Here is a 26,803-nt window from a genome sequence, read left to right as displayed (position 1 = left end):
TATATGTGATCTGTATTTCTAGAATGCGACCAGTGACCGGGAGGCTCAGAAACCCGAAGACCAGGGGTTCCATACAAATGAATGGTGGAGAAACGATTGGAACCATTTCCCTGTTTGACCGCTAGGTTTTATGGGTATTGCATAGCAGCTCGAAAGGCCACACTAGAGTCATTCAGATCAGCCTTTTCCCCCACGATTTAAGAGCCACTCTGGTTGAATTTCATCTTTTAGATTTTAAACATGTCCATTCTTAAGGTTAACCACATTACAAAGATACAAAGGCGATATTTTAAAAAATTTGTTTTATTTTTTAAAATGTTATTTTCAGGATTTTTTGGGGAAATTCTTCCGCAACCTCGTTTTCACATCAGGCGTCCCCACACGGGGGTCGCGACCCTTGGTTTGGGCACCGCTGCTGAGAGACCACCATCCCTCTCTGAGGCTGAGGTTTAATACACAGAGAAAGACTGGCTGGACTAAATGCTGATTCTTAATGGGTTAAAACGGCTGAACAATGATCATCAAATACAAACGGATGAATGATTTGCCTCAGAACCAGATTATAAAACATCACATAGAAACATGAATGTCAGATTATAAAACATGTCTGTAACAATAAACGGGTGGAAAAGCTGAACATTTATAAAAACAAATCCCGAAACGTGATCATTTATCAAGTCCATAACAAAGCAACACAATGTGTCTTTCATGTCAACAGGAACAAACACTTGTACAACGAATAGGTGTTCACATGACAGGAAGTTGGTGAACAGGTTAATTGAGGAGAACAGGCTTGTGGGTAATGACTGGAGCTGAATCAGTGGAACGGTATTAACACATTCTAACTGTTCTGATTGGTCCCAGAAACAGGAAGTTGGTTAACAGGTTAATTGAGGAGAACAGGCTTGTGGGTAATGACTGGAGCTGAATCAGTGGAACGGTATTAAATATATCAAACACATTCTGATTGGTCCCAGAAACAGGAAGTTGGTTAACAGGTTAATTGAGGAGAACAGGCTTGTGGGTAATGACTGGAGCTGAATCAGTGGAACCGTATTAAATATATCAAACACATTCTGATTGGTCCCAGAAACAGGAAGTTGGTTAACAGGTTAATTGGGGAGAACGGTATTAAATATATCAAACACATTCTAACTGTTCTGATTGGTCCCAGAAACAGGAAGTTGGTGAACAGGCTTGTGGGTAATGACAGGAGCGGAATCGGTGGAACGGTATTAAATACATCACACATGGTTTCCATGGTTTCCATGGTGTTTGATGTCATTCCGTTTGCTTCGTTTCCGGACATTTCTATGAGCCGTCCTCCCGTCAGCAGCCTCCTGTGATTCACATGTCCTCACTGTCGAAGGACTCGGAGCACTGGAGAAAGATCTCCTCGTGGTCCCTCATAGCAGACAGACACACATCCTATACGGAGAGAGAACCTGTTACCTGGAGGACAGACAGACAGGTCCTATACGGAGAGAGAGAACCTGTTATCTGGAGGACAGACAGACAGACAGACAGACAGACAGGTCCTATACGGAGAGAGAACCTGTTACCTGGAGGACAGACAGACAGGTCCTATACGGAGAGAGAACCTGTTACCTGGAGGACAGACAGACAGACAGACAGACAGGTCCTATACGGAGAGAGAACCTGTTACCTGGAGGACAGACAGACAGGTCCTATACGGAGAGAGAACCTGTTATCTGGAGGACAGACAGACAGGTCCTATACGGAGAGAGAACCTGTTACCTGGAGGACAGACAGACAGGTCCTATACGGAGAGAGAGAACCTGTTACCTGGAGGACAGACAGACAGGTCCTATACGGAGAGAGAACCTGTTATCTGGAGGACAGACAGACAGGTCCTATACGGAGAGATAACCTGTTATCTGGAGGACAGACAGACAGGTCCTATACGGAGAGAGAACCTGTTACCTGGAGGACAGACAGACAGGTCCTATACGGAGAGAGAACCTGTTACCTGGAGGACAGACAGACAGGTCCTATACGGAGAGAGATAACCTGTTATCTGGAGGACAGACAGACAGGTCCTATACGGAGAGAGAACCTGTTATCTGGAGGACAGACAGACAGGTCCTATACGGAGAGAGAACCTGTTACCTGGAGGACAGACAGACAGGTCCTATACGGAGAGAGAACCTGTTATCTGGAGGACAGACAGACAGGTCCTATACGGAGAGAGAACCTGTTATCTGGAGGACAGACAGACAGGTCCTATACGGAGAGAGAACCTGTTATCTGGAGGACAGACAGACAGGTCCTATACGGAGAGAGAACCTGTTACCTGGAGGACAGACAGACAGGTCCTATACGGAGAGAGAACCTGTTACCTGGAGGACAGACAGACAGGTCCTATACGGAGAGAGAACCTGTTACCTGGAGGACAGACAGACAGACAGGTCCTATACGGAGAGAGAACCTGTTACCTGGAGGACAGACAGACAGGTCCTATACGGAGAGAGGAACCAGAACAGGTTCTATCATACCTGGTTATGTTCTGGTTCCTACCATACCTGGTTATGTTCTGGTTCCTACCATACCTGGTTATGTTCTGGTTTCTACCATACCTGGTTATGTTCTGGTTTCTACCATACCTGGTTATGTTCTGGTTCCTACCATACCTGGTTATGTTCTGGTTTCTACCATACCTGGTTATGTTCTGGTTTCTACCATACCTGGTTATGTTCTGGTTCCTACCATACCTGGTTATGTTCTGGTTTCTACCATACCTGGTTATGTTCTGGTTCCTACCATACCTGGTTATGTTCTGGTTTCTACCATACCTGGTTATGTTCTGGTTCCTACCATACCTGGTTATGTTCTGGTTCCTACCATACCTGGTTATGTTCTGGTAATGTTCTGGTTCCTACCATACCTGGTTATGTTCTGGTTATGTTCTGGTTCCTACCATACCTGGTTATGTTCTGGTTATGTTCTGGTTCCTACCATACCTGGTTATGTTCTGGTTTCTACCATACCTGGTAATGTTCTGGTTCCTACCATACCTGGTTATGTTCTGGTTTCTACCATACCTGGTTATGTTCTGGTTTCTATCATACCTGGTTATGTTCTGGTTTCTACCATACCTGGTTAAGTTCTGGTTCCTACCATACCTGGTTAAGTTCTGGTTCCTACCATACCCGGTTATGTTCTGGTTTCTACCATACCTGGTTATGTTCTGGTTCCTACCATACCTGGTTATGTTCTGTTTCCTACCATACCTGGTCATGTTCTGGTTCCTACCATACCTGGTCATGTTCTGGTTTCTACCATACCTGGTCATGTTCTGGTTTCTACCATACCTGGTTATGTTCTGGTTTCTACCATACCTGGTTATGTTCTGGTTTCTACCATACCTGGTTATGTTCTGGTTCCTACCATACCTGGTTATGTTCTGGTTCCTACCATACCTGGTTATGTTCTGTTTCCTACCATACCTGGTTATGTTCTGGTTCCTACCATACCTGGTTATGTTCTGGTTTCTACCATACCTGGTTATGTTCTGGTTCCTACCATACCTGGTTATGTTCTGGTTATGTTCTGGTTTCTACCATACCTGGTTATGTTCTGGTTTCTACCATACCTGGTTATGTTCTGTTTCCTACCATACCTGGTTATGTTCTGGTTTCTACCATACCTGGTTATGTTCTGGTTCCTACCATACCTGGTTATGTTCTGGTTTCTACCATACCTGGTTATGTTCTGGTTTCTACCATACCTGGTTATGTTCTGGTTCCTACCATACCTGGTTATGTTCTGGTTCCTACCATACCTGGTTATGTTCTGTTTCCTACCATACCTGGTTATGTTCTGGTTTCTACCATACCTGGTTATGTTCTGGTTCCTACCATACCTGGTTATGTTCTGGTTCCTACCATACCTGGTTATGTTCTGGTTCCTACCATACCTGGTTAAGTTCTGGTTTCTACCATACCTGGTTATGTTCTGGTTTCTACCATACCTGGTTATGTTCTGGTTCCTACCATACCTGGTTATGTTCTGGTTTCTACCATACCTGGTTATGTTCTGGTTTCTACCATACCTGGTTATGTTCTGGTTTCTATCATACCTGGTTATGTTCTGGTTATGTTCTGGTTTCTACCATACCTGGTTATGTTCTGGTTATGTTCTGGGTATGTTCTGGTTATGTTCTGGTTATGTTCTGGTTTCTACCATACCTGGTTATGTTCTGGTTCCTACCATACCTGGTTATGTTCTGGTTCCTACCATACCTGGTTATGTTCTGGTTCCTACCATACCTGGTTATGTTCTGGTTCCTACCATACCTGGTTATGTTCTGGTTTCTACCATACCTGGTTATGTTCTGGTTTCTACCATACCTGGTTATGTTCTGGTTTCTACCATACCTGGTTATGTTCTGGTTTCTACCATACCTGGTTATGTTCTGGTTCCTACCATACCTGGTTATGTTCTGGTTCCTACCATACCTGGTTATGTTCTGGTTCCTACCATACCTGGTTATGTTCTGGTTTCTATCATACCTGGTTATGTTCTGGTTATGTTCTGGTTTCTACCATACCTGGTTATGTTCTGGTTTCTATCATACTTGGTTATGTTCTGGTTCCTACCATACCTGGTTATGTTCTGGTTTCTACCATACCTTGTTATGTTCTGGTTCCTACCATACCTGGTTATGTTCTACCATACCTGGTTATGTTCTGGTTTCTACCATACCTGGTTATGTTCTGGTTTCTACCATACCTGGTTATGTTCTGGTTCCTACCATACCTGGTTATGTTCTGGTTCCTACCATACCTGGTCATGTTCTGGTTCCTACCATACCTGGTTATGTTCTGGTTATATTCTGGTTCCTACCATACCTGGTCATGTTCTGGTTCCTACCATACCTGGTTATGTTCTGGTTATATTCTGGTTCCTACCATACCTGGTTATGTTCTGGTTCCTACCATACCTGGTTATGTTCTGGTTCCTACCATACCTGGTCATGTTCTGGTTCCTACCATACCTGGTTATGTTCTGGTTATATTCTGGTTCCTACCATACCTGGTTATGTTCTGGTTTCTACCATACCTGGTTATATTCTGGTTTCTACCATACCTGGTTATGTTCTGGTTTCTACCATACCTGGTCATGTTCTGGTTCCTACCATATCTGGTTATGTTCTGGTTCCTACCATACCTGGTTATGTTCTGGTTATGTTCTGGTTCCTACCATACCTGGTTATGTTCTGGTTTCTACCATACCTGGTTATATTCTGGTTTCTACCATACCTGGTTATGTTCTGGTTTCTACCATACCTGGTTATGTTCTGGTTATGTTCTGGTTTCTACCATACCTGGTTATGTTCTGGTTATGTTCTGGTTTCTACCATACCTGGTTATGTTCTGGTTATATTCTGGTTTCTACCATACCTGGTTATGTTCTGGTTATGTTCTGGTTTCTACCATACCTGGTTTGGTTCTGGTTATGTTCTGGTTTCTACCATACCTGGTTATGTTCTGGTTATGTTCTGGTTTCTACCATACCTGGTTATGTTCTGGTTCCTACCATACCTGGTTATATTCTGGTTTCTACCATACCTGGTTATGTTCTGGTTTCTATTCTGGTTTCTGGTTATGTTCTGGTTTCTACCATACCTGGTTATGTTCTGGTTTCTACCATACCTGGTTATGTTCTGGTTTCTACCATACCTGGTTATGTTCTGGTTTCTACCATACCTGGTTATGTTCTGGTTATGTTCTGGTTTCTACATACCTGGTTATGTTCTGGTTTCTACCTGGTTATGTTCTGGTTTCTACCTGGTTATATTCTGGTTTCTACCATACCTGGTTACTGGTTTCTGGTTATGTTCTGGTTCCTACCATACCTGGTTCCTACCATACCTGGTTATGTTCTGGTTTCTACCATACCTGGTTATGTTCTGGTTTCTACCATACCTGGTTATGTTCTGGTTTCTACCATACCTGGTTATGTTCTGGTTCCTACCATACCTGGTTATGTTCTGGTTTCTACCATACCTGGTTATGTTCTGGTTTCTACCATACCTGGTTATGTTCTGGTTTCTACCATACCTGGTTATGTTCTGGTTTCTACCATACCTGGTTATGTTCTGGCTTCTACCATACCTGGTTATGTTCTGGTTTCTACCATACCTGGTTATGTTCTGGTTTCTACCATACCTGGTTATGTTCTGGTTTCTACCATACCTGGTTATGTTCTGGTTTCTACCATACCTGGTTATGTTCTGGTTTCTACCATACCTGGTTATGTTCTGGTTATGTTCTGGTTTCTACCATACCTGGTTATGTTCTGGTTATGTTCTGGTTTCTACCATACCTGGTTATGTTCTGGTTATGTTCTGGTTTCTACCATACCTGGTTATGTTCTGGTTTCTACCATACCTGGTTATGTTCTGGTTTCTACCATACCTGGTTATGTTCTGGTTTCTACCATACCTGGTTATGTTCTGGTTATGTTCTGGTTTCTACCATACCTGGTTATGTTCTGGTTATGTTCTGGTTTCTACCATACCTGGTTATGTTCTGGTTTCTACCATACCTGGTTATGTTCTGGTTTCTACCATACCTGGTTATGTTCTGGTTTCTACCATACCTGGTTATGTTCTGGTTATGTTCTGGTTATGTTCTGGTTTCTACCATACCTGGTTATGTTCTGGTTCCTACCATACCTGGTTATATTCTGGTTATGTTCTGGTTTCTACCATACCTGGTTATGTTCTGGTTATGTTCTGGTTCCTACCATACCTGGTTATGTTCTGGTTTCTACCATACCTGGTTATGTTCTGGTTTCTCCACCATCTGAGTCTTGACGAAACACATGATGTCCTTATAGATCTCCCGGAGCTTGTCAAAGTCCCCACACTGAGGAGAGGCCGGGACAGGACTGGAGACAGAGAGAGACAAGAGGTTGGTAATGAGTCAACACCAGTCCATCAGAGGACAGAGGAGCAGACAGGACTGGAGACACACAGAGACAAGTGGTTGGTAATGAGTCAACACCAGTCGTCCAGTCCATCAGAGGACAAAGGAGCAGACAGGACAAGTGGTTGGTAATGAGTCAACACCAGTCCTCCAGTCCATCAGAGGACAGAGGACAGAGGAGCAGACAGGACTGGAGACAGAGAGACAAGTGGTTGGTAATGAGTCAAAACCAGTCCATCAGAGGAGCAGGGAAAAGAGACTGAGTAGAGAAGGTGATTATTAAGAGAGAAAGCATTGGGACAATCTCAAAGAACATACTCCTCGAGTCCTTTCTCCTCGCATTCTTATTAAATCCCATTGGATGAGAAAGCCAGGAGGTCCCTCCCCTCTGACCTTCTCCTCCAATGGGAAGATGGAGGCAGAGGGATTTAATGTTTTGTTTAAATTTTACCTTTATTTAACTAGGCAAGTCAGTTAAGAACAAATTCTTGTTTTCAATGACGGCCTAGGAACAGTGGGTTAACTGCCTGTTCAGGGGGCAGAACGACAGATTTGTACCTTGTCAGCTCGGGGGTTTGAACTTGCAACCTTCCGGTTACTAGTCCCACGCTCTAACCACTAGGCTACCCTGAACCACGTTCCCTGCCAGTTCATCGGTTTCTGTGAACAGGGAGTCTGTGTGTGTTATCCAGGGCACGTCAGGGCCCAGTCCTTTGTTGAGGGAGACCTAATTAAAAGTGAATTCTTAATGAGAGCTGCTCCAAAGCCACCACCTTTACCATCTCTGTCTCCCCTACCCTGTCTCTCTCTCTCTCTCTCTCTCTCCTCTATCTACCCTGTCTCTCTGTCGTTCTCTCTCCTCTACCCTGTCTCTCTCTCTCCTCTACCCTGTCTCTCTGTCGTTCTCTCTCCTCTACCCTGTCTCTCTCTCTCTCTCTCTGTCTCTCTCTCCTCTACCCTGTCTCTCTGTCGTTCTCTCTCCTCTACCCTGTCTCTGTCTCTCCTCTACCCTGTCTCTCTGTCGTTCTCTCTCCTCTACCCTGTCTCTCTCTCTCTCTCTCTCTCTCCTCTACCCTGTCTCTGTCGTTCTCTCTCCTCTACCCTGTCTCTGTCGTTCTCTCTCCTCTACCCTGTCTCTCTCTCTCTCTCTCTCCTCTACCCTGTCTCTGTCGTTCTCTCTCCTCTACCCTGTCTCTCTCTCTCCTCTACCCTGTCTCTCTCTCTCTCTCCTCTACAGTGTAGATTTGCTGTCCCCTCAAAATAACTCAACACACAGCCATTAATGTCTAAACCACTGGCAAAAGAAGTGAGAACACCCCAAATTGGGCCCCATTTAGCCATTTTCCCTCCCCGGTGTCATGTGACTCGTTAGTGTTACAAGGTCTCAGGTGTGAATGGGGAGCAGGTGTGTTAAATTGGGTGTCATCGCGCTCACACTCCCTCATACTGACTGGTCACTGGAAGTTCAACATGGCACCTCACTTTTGTGATATACTGTATCTACCTCTTGGTGATGTCATTCAGAAACATAATGTTAACTTTCACTGCTATGCGGACGACACACAACTGTACATTTCAATGAAACATGGTGAAGCCCCAAAATTGCCCTCCCTGGAAACCTGTGTTTCAGACATAAGGAAGTGGATGGCTGCAAACTTTCTACTTTTAAACTTGGCCAAAACAGAGATGCTTGTTCTAGGTCCCAAGAAACAAAGAGATCTTCTGTTGAATCTGACAATTAATCTTAATGGTTGTACAGTCGTCTCAAATAAAACTGTGAAGGACCTCGGCGTTACTCTGGACCCTGATCTCTCTTTTGAAGAACATATCAAGACTGTTTCAAGGACAGCTTTTTTCCATCCACATCTTGGCCATGTTCTGTTATCTTGGCCATGTTCAGGCCACCCCTCATAGCCTGGTTCCTCTCCACCCGGCACAGCCAGAAGAGGACTGGCCACCCCTCATAGCCTGGTTCCTCTCTAGGTTTCTTCCTAGGTCTTGGCCTTTCTAGGGAGTTTTTCCTAGCCACCGTGCTTCTACGCCTGCATTGCTTGCTGTTTGGGGGTTTTAGGCTGGGTTTCTGTACAGCACTTTGAGATATCAGCTGATGTAAACAGGGCTCTATAAATACATTTGATTGATTGATTGATATTTGATGACTCTGAAGGACATCATTCCAGGTGATTCCAGATGACATCGTACTGTATTGACAGCTGTGTAATTAAATCAGCATAGTGTAATATGTGAATCTACCTGTGGTCTGAAGTGGAGTCCATCTCTTTCTTCACCACATCATAGGCATCCTGAAGCAGGTCCTGACAACAAACAAACAAACAAACAACATTCTGGAACGGTTGTAACAACATGGCTGAAACAAGAGGAAACTACTAGCTGTAGATCTGACTGTCTTCCATCCATCACTATGGGGTCTCTGTCCCATTTCTCCAGGGGTATGACTGACTGTCTTCCATCCATCACTATGGGGTCTCTGTCCCATTTCTCCAGGGGTATGACTGACTGTCTGTCTTCCTTCCATCACTATGGGGTCTCTGTCCCATTTCTCCAGGGGTATGACTGGCTGTCTGTCTTCCTTCCATCACTATGGGGTCTCTGTCCCATTTCTCCAGGGGTATGACTGTCTGTCTTCCATCCATCACTATGGGGTCTCTATCCCATTTCTCCAGGGGTATGACTGTCTGTCTTCCATCCATCACTATGGGGTCTCTGTCCCATTTCTCCAGGGGTATGACTGTCTGTCTTCCATCCATCACTATGGGGTCTCTGTCCCATTTCTCCAGGGGTATGACTGACTGTCTTCCATCCATCACTATGGGGTCTCTGTCCCATTTCTCCAGGGGTATGACTGACTGTCTGTCTTCCTTCCATCACTATGGGGTCTCTGTCCCATTTCTCCAGGGGTATGACTGTCTGTCTTCCATCCATCACTATGGGGTCTCTGTCCCATTTCTCCAGGGGTATGACTGTCTGTCTTCCATCCATCACTATGGGGTCTCTGTCCCATTTCTCCAGGGGTATGACTGACTGTCTGTCTTCCATCACTATGGGGTCTCTGTCCCATTTCTCCAGGGGTATGACTGTCTGTCTTCCATCCATCACTATGGGGTCTCTGTCCCATTTCTCCAGGGGTATGACTGACTGTCTTCCATCACTACGGGGTCTCTGTCCCATTTCTCCAGGGGTATGACTGTGGGTAGTGTGTCAGTACAATAGAGTGACGAGGGGTGTCTTCTAGACAGGGAGCCAAACCACCAAAGCCGTCACAATGCTGGCTCTTAAAAACGGCTAACCCTATTGTCTATTGTCTCTTACCCCTAAAGACTAAAACAGGGTGCTAGAGAGACCATCTCTTCCTCCCTAGTGGCATCTTGTCCTGGGAGAAGCCTACTGGGAGAGAGGGATGAAACGAAGGAGAGAGAGATACAGGGATGGAGAGACAGACGGAGAGTGGTGGGGGGGTAAGACACAGAGAGAGATACAGGGATGGAGAGACAGACGGAGAGTGGTGGGGGGAGAGTGGTGGTGTTTATTCTGCCCTACCAAGCTAAAAGGCAGTAACTTCTCATAGCGCCAAACTGAGAAAAATGGGCTTTAATTTACCTTTGGTTTCATAGTATCTTCATCCAGTTACTGCTAACATTATCATTTTCTCCTGACCACAATACGAGGCAGGATACTTGTCCACGTGATTAAACTTGTATTTAATGTAGCAAAACATGACATGAACTCATTTTAGACCAAACGAGCAGCTACTGCCTTGTTGCTTGGTAGGGCAGCATTGCTGCTCGTTAAAAACACTCTTTATCTGTCTAGGTTGGAACTGGTGCTGTTAAAAATACAATATTTGTTTTTATTCTGAACATGAATAAACCGATTGATTAAATCCCACAGGTTGAAGTTTTCAACAAGCACGTCTATTCTGGGCTCAGGTTTAGACTCAGAGGTGATACATTTTAGACAAGAGGTGATACTCAGCATTGAGTCTGTTTCTGTACTTGTTTTTTCTTAAGTACGTCAGAGTTGAGAACCCGGACTGACACGGGTACGTGGTGCCACCTTGGACCAGAACATCTACTGCTTCCTCAGTCAGGCAGGAGGCCACTTCCTGTTGTAGATGAACAACCCAGAACTGTGTGAGGTGGGTTCTCAGTCAGGAAGGAGACCACTTCCTGTTGTAGATGAACAATCCAGAACTGTGTGAGTGGGATCTCAGTCAGGCAGGAGACCACTTCCTGTTGTAGATGAACAACCCAGAACTGTGTGAGTGGGATCTCAGTCAGACAGGATACCACTTCCTGTTGTAGATGAACAACCCAGAACTGTGTGAGTGGGATCTCAGTCAGGCAGGAGACCACTTCCTGTTGTAGATGAACAATCCAGAACTGTGTGAGTGGGTTCTCAGTCAGACAGGAGACCACTTCCTGTTGTAGATGGAACAACCCAGAACTGTGTGAGTGGGTTCTCTGTCAGACAGGATACCACTTCCTGTTGTAGATGAACAACCCAGAACTGTGTGAGTGGGATCTCAGTCAGACAGGAGACCACTTCCTGTTGTAGATGAACAACCCAGAACTGTGTGAGTGGGTTCTCAGTCAGACAGGATACCACTTCCTGTTGTAGATGGAACAACCCAGAACTGTGTGAGTGGGATCTCAGTCAGACAGGAGACCACTTCCTGTTGTAGATGAACAACCCAGAACTGTGTGAGTGGGTTCTCAGTCAGGAGACCACTTCCTGTTGTAGATGAACAACCCAGAACTGTGTGAGGTGGGTTCTCAGTCAGTCAGGAGGCCACTTCCTGTTGTAGATGAACAACCCAGAACTGTGTGAGGTGGGTTCTCAGTCAGTCAGGAGACCACTTCCTGTTGTAGATGAACAACCCAGAACTGTGGGTTCTCAGTCAGGCAGGAGACCACTTCCTGTTGTAGATGAACAACCCAGAACTGTGTGAGTGGGTTCTCAGTCAGGCAGGAGACCACTTCCTGTTGTAGATGAACAACCCAGAACTGTGTGAGTGGGTTCTCAGTCAGACAGGAGACCACTTCCTGTTGTAGATGAACAACCCAGAACTGTGTGAGGTGGGTTCTCAGTCAGACAGGAGGCCACTTCCTGCTGGAGATGAACAACCCAGAACTGTGTGAGGTGGGTTCTCAGTCAGACAGGAGGCCACTTCCTGTTGTAGATGAACATCCCAGAACTGTGTGAGTGGGTTTTCAGTCAGACAGGAGACCACTTCCTGTTGTAGATGAATAACCCAGAACTGTGTGAGGTGGGATCTCAGTCAGGCAGGAGACCACTTCCTGTTGTAGATGAACATCCCAGAACTGTGTGAGGTGGGTTCTCAGTCAGACAGGAGACCACTTCCTGTTGTAGATGGAACAACCCAGAACTGTGTGAGGTGGGTTCTCAGTCAGACAGGATACCACTTCCTGATGAACAACCCAGAACTGTGTGAGTGGGTTCTCAGTCAGACAGGAGACCACTTCCTGTTGTAGATGAACAACCCAGAACTGTGTGAGGTGGGTTCTCAGTCAGACAGGATACCACTTCCTGTTGTAGATGAACAACCCAGAACTGTGTGAGTGAGTTCTCAGTCAGGCAGGAGACCACTTCCTGTTGTAGGTGAACAACCCAGAACTGTGTGAGTGGGTTCTCAGTCAGACAGGAGGCCACTTCCTGTTGTAGATGAACAACCCAGAACTGTGTGAGTGGGATCTCAGTCAGACAGGAGGCCACTTCCTGTTGTAGATGAACAACCCAGAACTGTGTGAGTGAGTTCTCAGTCAGGCAGGAAACCACTTCCTGTTGTAGATGAACAACCCAGAACTGTGTGAGTGGGTTTTCAGTCAGACAGGAGGCCACTTCCTGTTGTAGATGAACATCCCAGAACTGTGTGAGGTGGGTTCTCAGTCAGACAGGAGACCACTTCCTGTTGTAGATGGAACAACCCAGAACTGTGTGAGGTGGGTTCTCAGTCAGACAGGAGACCACTTCCTGTTGGAGATGAACAACCCAGAACTGTGTGAGTGGGTTCTCGGTCAGACAGGAGACCACTTCCTGATGAACAATCCAGAACTGTGTGAGTGAGTTCTCAGTCAGACAGGAGACCACTTCCTGTTGTAGATGAACAACCCAGAACTGTGGGTTCTCAGTCAGACAGGATACCACTTCCTGTTGTAGATGAACAACCCAGAACTGTGTGAGTGGGTTCTCAGTCAGACAGGAGACCACTTCCTGATGAACAATCCAGAACTGTGTGAGTGAGTTCTCAGTCAGACAGGAGACCACTTCCTGTTGTAGATGAACAACCCAGAACTGTGGGTTCTCAGTCAGACAGGATACCACTTCCTGTTGTAGATTAACAACCCAGAACTGTGTGAGGGGGTTCTCAGTCAGGCAGGAGACCACTTCCTGTTGTAGATGGAACAACCCAGAACTGTGTGAGTGGGTTCTCAGTCAGGCAGGAGACCACTTCCTGTTGTAGATGGAACAACCCAGAACTGTGTGAGTGGGTTCTCAGTCAGACAGGAGACCACTTCCTGTTGTAGATGGAACAACCCAGAACTGTGTGAGTGAGTTCTCAGTCAGACAGGAGACCACTTCCTGTTGTAGATGGAACAACCCAGAACTGTGTGAGTGGGTTCTCAGTCAGGCAGGAGACCACTTCCTGTTGTAGATTAACAACCCAGAACTGTGTGAGTGGGTTCTCAGTCAGCTATTAGCTGTGTACAAGGCCAGGGGATTGTTAGCTATTATCTGTGTACAAGGCCAGGGGATTGTTAGCTATTATCTGTGTACAAGGCCAGGGGAATGTTAGCTATTATCTGTGTACAAGGCCAGGGGAATGTTAGCTATTATCTGTGTACAAGGCCAGGGGATTGTTAGCTATTATCTGTGTACAAGGCCAGGGGAATGTTAGCTATTATCTGTGTACAAGGCCAGGGGAATGTTAGCTATTATCTGTGTACAAGGCCAGGGGAATGTTAGCTATTATCTGTGTACAAGGCCAGGGGAATGTTAGCTATTATCTGTGTACAAGGCCAGGGGAATGTTAGCTATTAGCTGTGTACAAGGCCAGGGGAATGTTAGCTATTAGCTGTGTACAAGGCCAGGGGAATGTTAGCTATTAGCTGTGTACAAGGCCAGGGGAATGTTAGCTATTAGCTGTGTACAAGGCCAGGGGAATGTTAGCTATTAGCTGTGTACAAGGCCAGGGGAATGTTAGCTATTATCTGTGTACAAGGCCAGGGGATTGTTAGAAAGAGAAACATCTACTAATATGAGGGATAGTTAGTTACTCCCATATGTCTGCTGATCAGCACCTGTTAGAAAATGACAACAACGCCTTGCTAGCTGACTCACTGTTCCACTGTCGAAGCACTGTTTCCAGAAGGACTGTTTCCCAGAAGGAGTGTTTCCCAGAAGGAGTGTTTCCCAGAACCACTGTTTCCAGAAGGATTGTTTCCCAGAAGGATTGTTTCCCAGAAGGATTGTTTCCCAGAAGGACTGTTTCCCAGAAGGACTGTTTCCCAGAAGGACTGTTTCCAGAAGGACTGTTTCCCTGAATGACTGTTTCCCAGAAGGACCGTTTCCCAGAAGGACCGTTTCCCTGAATGACTGTTTCCCAGAACCACTGTTTCCCAGAAGGACCGTTTCCCTGAATGACTATTTCCCAGAACCACTGTTTCCCAGAACAACTGTTTCCCAGGATGACCGTTTCCCTGAATCACTGTTTCCCAGAAGGACCGTTTCCCAGGACCCCTGTTTCCCAGAAGCATCCTGCTCTGAAAGACCTCCCTGGGTTTACCGTCACGCCGTGTTTTGATCAGGACGTGTCCTTTTATTAATTTGTTGCTTTTCAGAGACTCCTTACTAAGCACTTCCCCTTGTGAGCGCTCCCGTTTATTCCTCAACGTTTGTGTGACACTAAGAGAGAGAAACTCATCGCTGTATTTGCATTTCATGACGATTGAGCTCAGTCGGAACTAGTAGCTACCATGAGTCCATTTGATGACAGCGGTTGGGTAGATGGCTGGTGGGAACGACAAGTCAATGGCCGACAGAGCTACAGCGGTGGGTGGATGGCTGGTGGGAACGACACGTCAATGGCCGACAGAGCTACAGCGGTGGGTGGATGGCTGGTGGGAACGACACGTCAATGGCCGACAGAGCTACAGCGGTGGGTGGATGGCTGGTGGGAACGACACGTCAATGGCCGACAGAGCTACAGCGGTGGGTGGATGGCTGATGGGAACGACACGTCAATGGCCGACAGAGCTACAGCGTTTGGGTCTCTGGAGTGATCTTCAAGAAAACGGGCTGGGGATCGAACCAGGGTCTGTAGTGACGCCTCTAGCACTGAGATGCAATGCCGTAGACCGCCGCGCCACTTGGCCAAATCAATTAAAATCCAGTAATCAATTCATTATAATTGATTAAATAATTGATTAAGGAAAGCTGTACCCACCTCTTCATAGCTAGAAGGAGAAGAGGCTCCCTGGCTGTTTGCCTGAGTGGAGGGCTGGAGCGTGAGGTGGAGGTGGGTGTCTGGAACAGGATTAGGGGGTGTCTCTGCCGGCCCTTCCCAGCCCAGGGTGCTCTGCTGGGGGGGACAGGTCTGGTAGGCTGCCCGGCGCTCTGGAGAGAAGCTATCCCACAGGCCTGAGATAGCTTCAGATACTACAGCCAGACCAGTCTGTCCCGAGCTCAGCACACCGCTACAAACCAACTTCTCCAGTGTCTGTCTGTAGAACAACAAGTACCTGGGGAGAAATAGAGAGGTGGGGGAGTGGGATGGGGGAGAGAGAGAGGGATGAGAGAGGGATGGGGAGAGAGAGAGATGGGGGAGAGAGAGGGATGGGGGAGAGAGAGAGATGGGGAGAGAGAGAGATGAGGGAGTGGGATGGGATGGGGAGAGAGAGGGATGGGGATGGGAGAAAGAGAGGGATGGGGAGAGAGTGAGGGTGATTGGGGAGAGAGATAGATAGGGACGGGAGAGAGAGAGGGATGGGGTGAGAGATGGGTGAGAGAGGGGGTGATGGGGAGAGAGAGGGATGGGGAGAGAGAGAGGGTGATTGGGGAGAGATAGAGATGGGGGAGAGAGAGAGGGTGATGGGGTGAGAGAAAGGGATGGGGGAGAGAGAGGGTGATTGGGGAGAGATAGATGGGGATGGGAGAGAGAGAGGGATGGGGAAGAGAGAGAGGGTGAAGGGGAGAGAGAGGGTGATGGGGAGAGAGGGATGGGAGAGAGAGAGGGTTATGGGGAGAGAGATAGGGATGGGAGAGGGTGATGGGGGGAGGGTGGAGGGGAGAGAGAGGGTGGAGGGGAGAGAGATAGATAGGAATGGGAGAGAGAGAGGGTTATGGGGAGAGAGATGGATAGGAATGGGAGAGAGAGAGGGTTATGGGGAGAGAGAGGGTGGAGGGGAGAGAGATGGATAGGAATGGGAGAGAGAGAGGGTTATGGGGAGAGAGATGGATAGGAATGGGAGAGAGAGAGGGTTATGGGGAGAGAGAGGGTGGAGGGGAGAGAGATAGATAGGAATGGGAGAGAGAGAGGGTTATGGGGAGAGAGAGGGTGATGGGGAGAGAGAGGGTGAAGGGGGGAGAGAGAGGGTGAAGGGGAGAGAGAGGGTGAAGGGGAGATAGAGAGGGTGAAGGGGAGAGAGATAGATAGGAATGGGAGAGAGAGAGGGTTATGGGGAGAGAGAGAGATCATCGCTGTTTTATGGAGGTTCTACATTAATTTGGTGAAATGAGTCCTTTTTTAAACCCCTCTCCATGGTCAGAGGTGCACCTCAGTGCCCCCCGCTATAAATCCCCTCGTGCTGAATCCTTGATCCCCAGCCACAGGCCAGGAGAGCACTAACTCAACACACTACGGACAGTTAAAACATCTCAACGGAGACAGGACATCTAATAGAAGCAACCTGCCAAGGCTGAAATTCTGACAGATTGTTCATTCAAAAATATGACTTCAGTTTCATTTGGATTTTGAGGAGTAGCTTCAACTGAGACTTAAGGAGGAGACAGAATTGTCCCTTGAGAAGTATCTTCTGTTGTCACTCATTCTGTCAATAAGTTGTTCTATAATCAGACTGTCCATAAGTTGTTCTATAATCAGACTGTCTATACGTTGGTCTATAATCAGACTGTCTATAGGTTGGTCTATAATCAGACTGTCTATAGGTTGGTCTATAATCAGACTGTCTATAGGTTGGTCTATAAACAGACTGTCCATACGTTGGTCTATAATCAGACTGTCAGTAAATTGGTCTATAAACAGACTGTCAGTAAATTGGTCTATAATCAGACTGTCTATAGGTTGGTCTATAAACAGACTGTCAATAAATTGGTCTATAAACAGACTGTCAGTAAATTGGTCTATAAACAGACTGTCAGTAAATTGGTCTATAATCTGACTGTCCATATGTTGGTCTATAATCAGACTGTAAATAAATTGGTCTATCATCAGACTGTCAGTAAATTGGTCTATAATCAGACTGTCAGTAAATTGGTCTATAATCAGACTGTCAGTAAATTGGTCTATAATCAGACTGTCAATAAATTGGTCTATAATCAGACTGTCCATAAGTTGGTCTATAATCAGACTGTCCATACGTTGTTCTATAATCAGACTGTCTATATGTTGGTCTATAATCTGACTGTCAGTAAATTGGTCTATAAACAGACTGTCCATAAGTTGGTCTATAATCAGACTGTCAGTAAATTGGTCTATAATCAGACTGTCAGTAAATTGGTCTATAATCAGACTGTCCATACGTTGGTCTATAATCAGACTGTCAATAAATTGGTCTATAATCTGACTGTCCATACGTTGTTCTATAATCAGACTGTCTATATGTTGGTCTATAATCTGACTGTCAGTAAATTGGTCTATAATCAGACTGTCAATAAATTGGTCTATAATCAGACTGTCCATAAATTGGTCTATAATCAGACTGTCTATAGGTTGGTCTATAATCTGACTGTCAGTAAATTGGTCTATAATCAGACTGTCTATAGGTTGGTCTATAATCTGACTGTCCATACGTTGGTCTATAATCAGACTGTCTATAGGTTGGTCTATAATCAGACTGTCTATAGGTTGATCTATAATCTGACTGTCCATACGTTGGTCTATAATCTGACTGTCAATAGGTTGGTCTATAATCTGACAGTCCATACGTTGGTCTATAATCAGACTGTCTATAGGTTGGTCTATAATCAGACTGTCTATAGGGTGGTCTATACACAGACTGTCTATAGGTTGGTCTATAATCAGACTGTCTATAGGGTGGTCTATAATCAGACTGTCCATAGGTTGGTCTATAATCAGACTGTCTATAGGTTGGTCTATAATCAGACTGTCTATAGGTTGGTCTATAATCAGACTGTCCATAGGTTGGTCTATAATCAGACTGTCTATAGGTTGGTCTATAATCTGACTGTCTATAGGTTGGTCTATAATCAGACTGTCTATAGGTTGGTCTATAAACAGACTGTCTATAGGTTGGTCTATAATCAGACTGTCTATAGGTTGGTCTATAATCAGACTGTCACAGATGAAGCCCTACTCCTAGACGACATGCTTTTCAGTCTAAAACATGGGTCCATCTACATCCGGGAAACCAGCCCAAAGAGAGAGTGAGTGCCTGTCCCATGACCCACCCTGCCAGGGTTTCTGTTGTCCGGGAAAAACAATAAATCAAATTGACCGGGAGAAGAAACAATCCCATTGTGAAATGTTTTATAGCCTCTACACTGATGGTCAGCTGTATAGCCTCTACACTGATGGTCAGCTGTATAGCCTCTACACTGATGGTCAGCTGTATAGCCTCTACACTGATGGTCAGCTGTATAGCCTCTACACTGATGGTCAGCTGTATAGCCTCTACACTGATGGTCAGCTGTATAGCCTCTACACTGATGGTCAGCTGTATAGCCTCTACACTGATGGAAATACCAGTTGACTGGTCAGCTGTATAGCCTCTACACTGATGGAAATACCAGTTGACTGGTCAGCTGTATAGCCTCTACACTGATGGAAATACTAGATGACTGGTAAGCTGTATAGTCTCTACACTGATGGAAATACCAGTTGACTGGTCAGCTGTATAGCCTCTACACTGATGGAAATACTAGATGACTGGTCAGCTGTATAGTCTCTACACTGATGGTCAGCTGTATAGTCTCTACACTGATGGTCAGCTGTATAGCCTCTACACTGATGGTCAGCTGTATAGCCTCTACACTGATGGAAATACTAGATGACTGGTCAGCTGTATAGCCTCTACACTGATGGAAATACTAGATGACTGGTCAGCTGTATAGTCTCTACACTGATGGAAATACCAGTTGACTGGTCAGCTGTATAGCCTCTACACTGATGGAAATACTAGATGACTGGTCAGCTGTATAGCCTCTACACTGATGGTCAGCTGTATAGCCTCTACACTGATGGAAATACCAGTTGACTAGTCAGCTGTATAGCCTCTACACTGATGGTCAGCTGTATAGCCTCTACACTGATGGAAATACCAGTTGACTAGTCAGCTGTATAGCCTCTACACTGATGGTCAGCTGTATAGCCTCTACACTGATGGAAATACCAGTTGACTGGTCAGCTGTATAGCCTCTACACTGATGGAAATACTAGATGACTGGTCAGCTGTATAGCCTCTACACTGATGGTCAGCTGTATAGCCTCTACACTGATGGAAATACCAGTTGACTAGTCAGCTGTATAGCCTCTACACTGATGGTCAGCTGTATAGCCTCTACACTGATGGAAATACCAGTTGACTAGTCAGCTGTATAGCCTCTACACTGATGGTCAGCTGTATAGCCTCTACACTGATGGAAATACTAGATGACTGGTCAGCTGTATAGCCTCTACACTGATGGTCAGCTGTATAGCCTCTACACTGATGGTCAGCTGTATAGCCTCTACACTGATGGTCAGCTGTATAGCCTCTACACTGATGGTCAGCTGTATAGCCTCTACACTGATGGAAATACCAGTTGACTGGTCAGCTGTATAGCCTCTACACTGATGGAAATACCAGTTGACTGTATAGCCTCTACAATGATGGAAATACCAGTTGATTGGTCAGCTGTATAGCCTCTACAATGATGGAAATACCAGTTGACTGGTCAGATGTATAGCCTCTACAATAATGGAAATACCAGTTGACTGGTCGGCTGTATAGCCTCTACAATGATGGAAATACCAGTTGATTGGTCAGCTGTATAGCCTCTACACTGATGGAAATACTAGATGACTGGTCAGCTGTATAGTCTCTACACTGATGGAAATACCAGTTCACAGAAGTTAAAACTTGGTCGCAAATGGATCTTCCAAATGGACAATGACCCCAAGCATAAGTTGTTGCAAAATGGCTTAAGGACAACAAAGTCAAGGTATTGGAGTGGCCATCACAAAGCCCTGACCTCCATCCTATAGAACATTTGTGTGCAGAACTGAAAAAGTGTGTGCGAGCAAGGAGGCCTACAAACCTGACTCAGTTACACCAGCTCTGTCAGGAGGAACGGGCCAAAATTCACCCAACTTATTGTGGGAAACTCGTGGAAGGCTACCCGAAACGTTTGACCCAAGTTAAACAATTTAAAGGAAATGCTACCAAATACTAATTGAGTGTATGTAAACTTCTGACCCACTGGGAATCTGATGAAAGAAATAAAAGCTGAAATAAATTATTCTCTCTACTATTATTCTGACATTTCATATTATTAAAATAAAGTGGTGATCCTAACTGACATAAAACAGGGAATTGTTACTCTGATTAAAGGTCAGGATTAGTGAAAAACTGAGTTGAAATGTATTTTTGCTAAGGTGTATGCAAACTTACGACTTCAACTGTATATATATATATATATCTCCTAGGCCTATTGGTTTGTATGAATCTGGGATCTATCGTCCCAAAACTGTCCCAGAGTCTGTTTGTAACAGGCAATTTCTTTCTCGACAAGCTGACCAATAGAATAGGTGGACTAGACTTTTCTACTATAGTAGATTGCCATAGGCTAGCGATGTTGCTGTTCGCTACTCGTTAACCCTGGCACGAGCCCCCACCCTTCAAACTCCAGGATGTTGGTTAGAGAGTTGATGGAGGTCTGAGAGGGGGCGGAGTCATCCAGAGTCTCCTCTGCAGAGTCTTCCTCACTGGTCTCAGTCAGGTCCTCTATGTCATCCCCGCCATGACGTCTGAAGCCACCAGGTCTTCTGGAGCGCGGGGAGGAGGGGGAGGGGAGGGGAGGAGGAGGAGGGGGAGGGGAGGAAAGGGGGGAGGGGAGGAGGGGGAGAGGAGGAAGGGGAGGGGAGGGGAGGAGGAGGAGGGGAGGAGGGGGAGGAGGGGAGGGGAGGAAAGGGGGGAGGGGAGGAGGGGGAGAGGAGGAAGGGGAGGGGAGGGGAGGAGGAGGAGGGGGAAAGAGGGGAGGAGGGGGAGGAAAGGGGGGAGGGGAGGGGGAAAGAGGGGAGGAGGAGGAGGGGGGAGGGGAGGAGGGGAGGAGGGGGAGGGGAGGAGGAGGAGGGGAGGAGGGGGAGGGGAGGGAGGGGAGGGGGAAAGAGGGGAGGAGGGGGAGGGGAGGGGAGGAGGAGGAGGAGGAGGAGGAGGGGAGGGGAGGGGGGGAGGGGGAAAGAGGGGAGGAGGGAACACGTTTTTAATGTAAGACTGAAAAAAGAAGCTAATTGACATCTACAATAACAATATAAATTGATTTTACATATAAGTGTTGTGTATAAATAACTGTAGTTGATCAATAACATGGGTAGATGTGAATTAACAACTGTAGTTGATCAATAACATGGGTAGATGTGTATTAACAACTGTAGTTGATCAATAACATGGGTAGATGATCAATAACATGGGTAGATGATCAATAACATGGGTAGATGATCAATAACATGGGTAGATGTGAATAAACAACTGTAGTTGATCAATAACATGGGTAGATGTGTATTAACAACTGTAGTTGATCAATAACATGGGTAGATGATCAATAACATGGGTAGATGATCAATAACATGGGTAGATGATCAATAACATGGGTAGATGATCAATAACATGGGTAAATGTGAATAAACTGTAGTTGATCAATAACATGGGTAGATGCTGCCCCCCAGTGGTAATCTCTACTAACTGCAGGTGGCACGCTGTACTTAGGGAAAGGGGACACCTAGTCACTGAAATGTGTCTTCAGCTTTTTACCCACAAACCCCTCTGACTCAGAGAGGGGCAGTGGGCTGCCTTAACCCACGTCATCCGCGCCCTGGGAGCTGCTGTTGTTAACTACCTCGCTCAACGGCAGAACGGAAGGTTTTTTCACCCATCTTGTCAGCTCGGGGATTCAAACCAACAACCTTTCAGTTACTGGCCCAATGCTCTTAACCCGCTAGGCTACCTGCCGCCTAGGCGTTGCACCAGTATCTATGGAGGCGGCAGGTAGCCTAGTGGTTAGAGCGTTGGACTAGTAACCGAAAGGTTGCTGGATCAAATCCCCGAGCTGACAAAGTAAAAATCTGCCGTTCTGACCCTGAACAAGACAGTTAACCCACTGTTCCTAGACCAGTTAACCCACTGTTCCTAGACCAGTTAACCCCACTGTTCCTAGACCAGTTAACCCACTGTTCCTAGACCAGTTAACCCACTGTTCCTAGACCAGTTAACCCACTGTTCCTAGACCAGTTAACCCACTGTTCCTAGACCAGTTAACCCACTGTTCCTAGACCAGTTAACCAGTTAACCCCCTGTTCCCAGACCAGTTAACCCACTGTTCCTAGACCAGTTAACCCACTGTTCCTAGACCAGTTAACCCCACTGTTCCTAGACCAGTTAACCAGACCAGTTAACCACCTGTTCCTAGACCAGTTAACCACCTGTTCCTAGACCAGTTAACCCACTGTTCCTAGACCAGTTAACCCACTGTTCCTAGACCAGTTAACCCACTGTTCCCAGACCAGTTAACCCACTGTTCCTAGACCAGTTAACCCACTGTTCCTAGACCAGTTAACCCACTGTTCCTAGACCAGTTAACCCACTGTTCCTAGACCAGTTAACCCCCTGTTCCTAGACCAGTTAACCCACTGTTCCTAGACCAGTTAACCCCACTGTTCCTAGACCAGTTAACCCACTGTTCCTAGACCAGTTAACCCACTGTTCCTAGACCAGTTAACCCACTGTTCCTAGACCAGTTAACCCACTGTTCCTAGACCAGTTAACCCACTGTTCCCAGACCAGTTAACCCACTGTTCCCAGACCAGTTAACCCACTGTTCCCAGACCAGTTAACCCACTGTTCCTAGACCAGTTAACCCACTGTTCCCAGACCAGTTAACCCACTGTTCCTAGACCAGTTAACCCACTGTTCCTAGACCAGTTAACCCACTGTTCCTAGACCAGTTAACCCACTGTTCCTAGACCAGTTAACCCCCTGTTCCTAGACCAGTTAACCCCCTGTTCCTAGACCAGTTAACCCCACTGTTCCTAGACCAGTTAACCCACTGTTCCTAGACCAGTTAACCCCACTGTTCCTAGACCAGTTAACCCCACTGTTCCCTAGACCAGTTAACCACACTGTTCCTAGACCAGTTAACCCACTGTTCCTAGACCAGTTAACCCACTGTTCCTAGACCAGTTAACCCACTGTTCCTAGACCAGTTAACCCACTGTTCCTAGACCAGTTAACCCACTGTTCCTAGACCAGTTAACCCACTGTTCCCAGACCAGTTAACCCACTGTTCCCAGACCAGTTAACCCACTGTTCCTAGACCAGTTAACCCACTGTTCCCAGACCAGTTAACCCACTGTTCCTAGACCAGTTAACCCACTGTTCCTAGACCAGTTAACCCACTGTTCCTAGACCAGTTAACCCACTGTTCCTAGACCAGTTAACCCCCTGTTCCTAGACCAGTTAACCCCCTGTTCCTAGACCAGTTAACCCCACTGTTCCTAGACCAGTTAACCCACTGTTCCTAGACCAGTTAACCCCACTGTTCCTAGACCAGTTAACCCCACTGTTCCCTAGACCAGTTAACCACACTGTTCCTAGACCAGTTAACCCACTGTTCCTAGACCAGTTAACCCACTGTTCCTAGACCAGTTAACCCACTGTTCCTAGACCAGTTAACCCACTGTTCCTAGACCAGTTAACCCACTGTTCCTAGACCAGTTAACCCCACTGTTCCTAGACCAGTTAACCCCACTGTTCCCTAGACCAGTTAACCACACTGTTCCTAGACCAGTTAACCCCACTGTTCCCTAGACCAGTTAACCACACTGTTCCTAGACCAGTTAACCCACTGTTCCTAGACCAGTTAACCCACTGTTCCCTCGGTAGGCCGTTATTGAAAATAAGAATTTGTTCTTAACTGACTTGCCTAGTTAAATAAAGGTTAAATAAAAAATCTAGTGTATGTCAATGGTGTGTAGTGTACCTGCTGTGTGACTGCAGCCTCCGGTACTCTGCCCTCACTTCCTCCAAGCTGCACGGCCCATCTTCATTCCCGAGGAATATCCCTAAACACGTTGGTGAATAAGAAACCGTGCCCTTAATCACAGAGCGTGGTTTTTTCTGTACACATCAAAAGGGCATAGGGCTCCTCTCACCTTTCAGGAGCATCAGTCTGCTCAGGTGGGCTTCCTGTTCTTTCAGAAATCCTTTGGCGTGGTCCAAGATCTTCCACTGACCGACCAGACAACATTACAATGACACTTTACAATACAACACATTCAACTGAGGTTTCCACTTTTATCTGATCCATAATACCAATTTATCACCAGGTAGGTGAAGATCTACCTGCATGGCCAGGTAGGTGAACATCTACCTGCAGGGCCAGGTAGGTGAAGATCTACCTGCCTCACCAGGTAGGTGAAGATCTACCTGCCTCACCAGGTAGGTGAACATCTACATGCATGGCCAGGTAGGTGAAGATCTACATGCATGGCCAGGTAGGTGAAGATCTACATGCATGGCCAGGTAGGTGAAGATCTACCTGCATGGCCAGGTAGGTGAAGATCTACTTGCATGGCCAGGTAGGTGAAGATACACCTGCATGGCCAGGTAGGTGAAGATCTACCTGCATGGCCAGGTAGGTGAGGATCTACCTGCATGGCCAGGTAGGTGAAGATATACCTGCATGGCCAGGTAGGTGAAGATCTACCTGCATCACCAGGTAGGTGAGGATCTACCTGCATGGCCAGGTAGGTGAGTATCTAGGTAGGTGAAGCCCCAAATCACACCCTCTCAGCCCCAAATCACACCCTCTCAGCCCCAAATCACACCCTCTCAACCCAGCAACAGTTAGCTAGCTAGTCCCAAATCACACCCTCTCAACCCAGCAACAGTTAGCCAGCTAGCCCCAAATCACACCCTCTCCACCCAGCAACAGTTAGCCAGCTAGCCCCAAATCACACTCTACCCAGCAACAGTTAGCCAGCTAGCCCCAAATCACACCCTCTACCCAGCAACAGTTAGCTAGCCCCAAATCACACCCTCTCTACCCAGCAAGTTAGCCAGCTAGCCACAAATCACACTATCTCTACCCAGCAACAGTTAGCCAGCTAGCCCCAAATCACACTCTCTCTACCCAGCAACAGTTAGCCCCAATCACACTCTACCCAGCAACAGTTAGCCCCAATCACACTCTACCCAGCAACAGTTAGCCCCAATCACACTCTACCCAGCAACAGTTAGCCCCAATCACACTCTACCCAGCAAAAGTTAGCCCCAATCACACTCTACCCAGCAACAGTTAGCCCCAATCACACTACCCAGCAACAGTTAGCTAGCTAGCCCCAAATCACACCCTCTCTACCCAGCAAGTTAGCCCCAAATCACACTCTACCCAGCAACACTCTACCCACTCTACCCAGCACACTCTACCCAGTTAGCTAGCTAGCCCCAGTCACACTCTCTACCTAGCAACAGTTAGCCCAGCAACAGTTAGCCAGCTAGCCCCAAATCACACCCTCTCTACCCAGCAACAGCTAGCTAGCTAGTTTCTCTATAGTAACTGACCAAAAATATTTTCACATAACAGTTAGCTACACATGAAGGAGAGAACAAGGAAGATATTTCAGATTGTTAGCCATCTATATGTATCTCACCTTAGCAGGCATCTTGTTGGATGTGGGGCAGACCACGGTGTTGAGTGTCTCGAACAGGGTGGCCAGGTTGGCCCGGTGTCGGGCCTGCAGAGCCCGTCTTCTCTCCTTCTGGTGCTCCTCCATGTCCCGTTTCCTCCGGAGCCCGGTCGGATCGGTACAACCTCGTCTGGACATACCTGATCTATTCATGGGTTATATAAAATAATAATAAGACACTACACGGGTTAATAATCGAGTTGTTTCTCTTCCCGTTAACAGTTATATCGGTCAACAACAACAAGATGGCTACCGAGCGCTGATGGCTGTTTTAGCTACTTGATTAAGTTTAGAGTTGGATAATATATCCACAGACCTGTATTATGTTGTTGTTGCTACCTTACCTTTTTGAAATCCTTTATAAATGTATGTTAACAAACTGTCCGCGTTTTCTGTTGAGTTGTTATGGAAAGTGATCTATAGTGTGTGTGATTTGTCGTGCAGGATGTGGCTACATGAACCGCGGTAAAGAGGCTCCAACCGTCTCATCAACCGGCAGGATTGAGATCAGTGATGCCAACGTAGCAATTTTGTTTCTAGATTTAGCACACAAAAAAATTCAAACAGCACCTAGCTACAAATGTAGCTACTTTAAAATAAATATTTGGAACTTTTAGCAACTTCTGAAAAGTGTCTCAAACGCAAAAAATGCATTTTTCCTCTAAATGAC

The 26,803-nt window shown here is 46.4% G+C and overlaps 1 protein-coding gene across 1 annotated transcript; it reads right to left on the bottom strand.

Annotated features, from left to right (window-relative positions):
• Window positions 1–1,347: 1,347 nt before the first annotated feature.
• Window positions 1,348–26,271, bottom strand: LOC139394125 (stimulated by retinoic acid gene 8 protein homolog). Its single transcript, XM_071142156.1, has 8 exons — window positions 26,098–26,271; window positions 24,598–24,673; window positions 24,426–24,507; window positions 21,067–21,216; window positions 15,439–15,733; window positions 9,207–9,268; window positions 6,804–6,915; window positions 1,348–1,428 (listed from the first exon to the last, which is right to left on the bottom strand). The coding sequence occupies exons 1-8, from the start codon at window positions 26,269–26,271 to the stop codon at window positions 1,348–1,350; spliced, it is 1,032 nt and encodes a 343-aa protein (XP_070998257.1).
• Window positions 26,272–26,803: the final 532 nt, after the last annotated feature.

The sequence above is a fragment of the Oncorhynchus clarkii genome, unplaced genomic scaffold, assembly GCF_045791955.1.
Source record: "Oncorhynchus clarkii lewisi isolate Uvic-CL-2024 unplaced genomic scaffold, UVic_Ocla_1.0 unplaced_contig_13468_pilon_pilon, whole genome shotgun sequence".
NCBI lineage: Eukaryota > Metazoa > Chordata > Actinopteri > Salmoniformes > Salmonidae > Oncorhynchus > Oncorhynchus clarkii.
The sequence above is the reverse complement of the archived record's forward strand: the minus strand, read 5'-3'. Positions and strand labels throughout refer to the sequence as shown.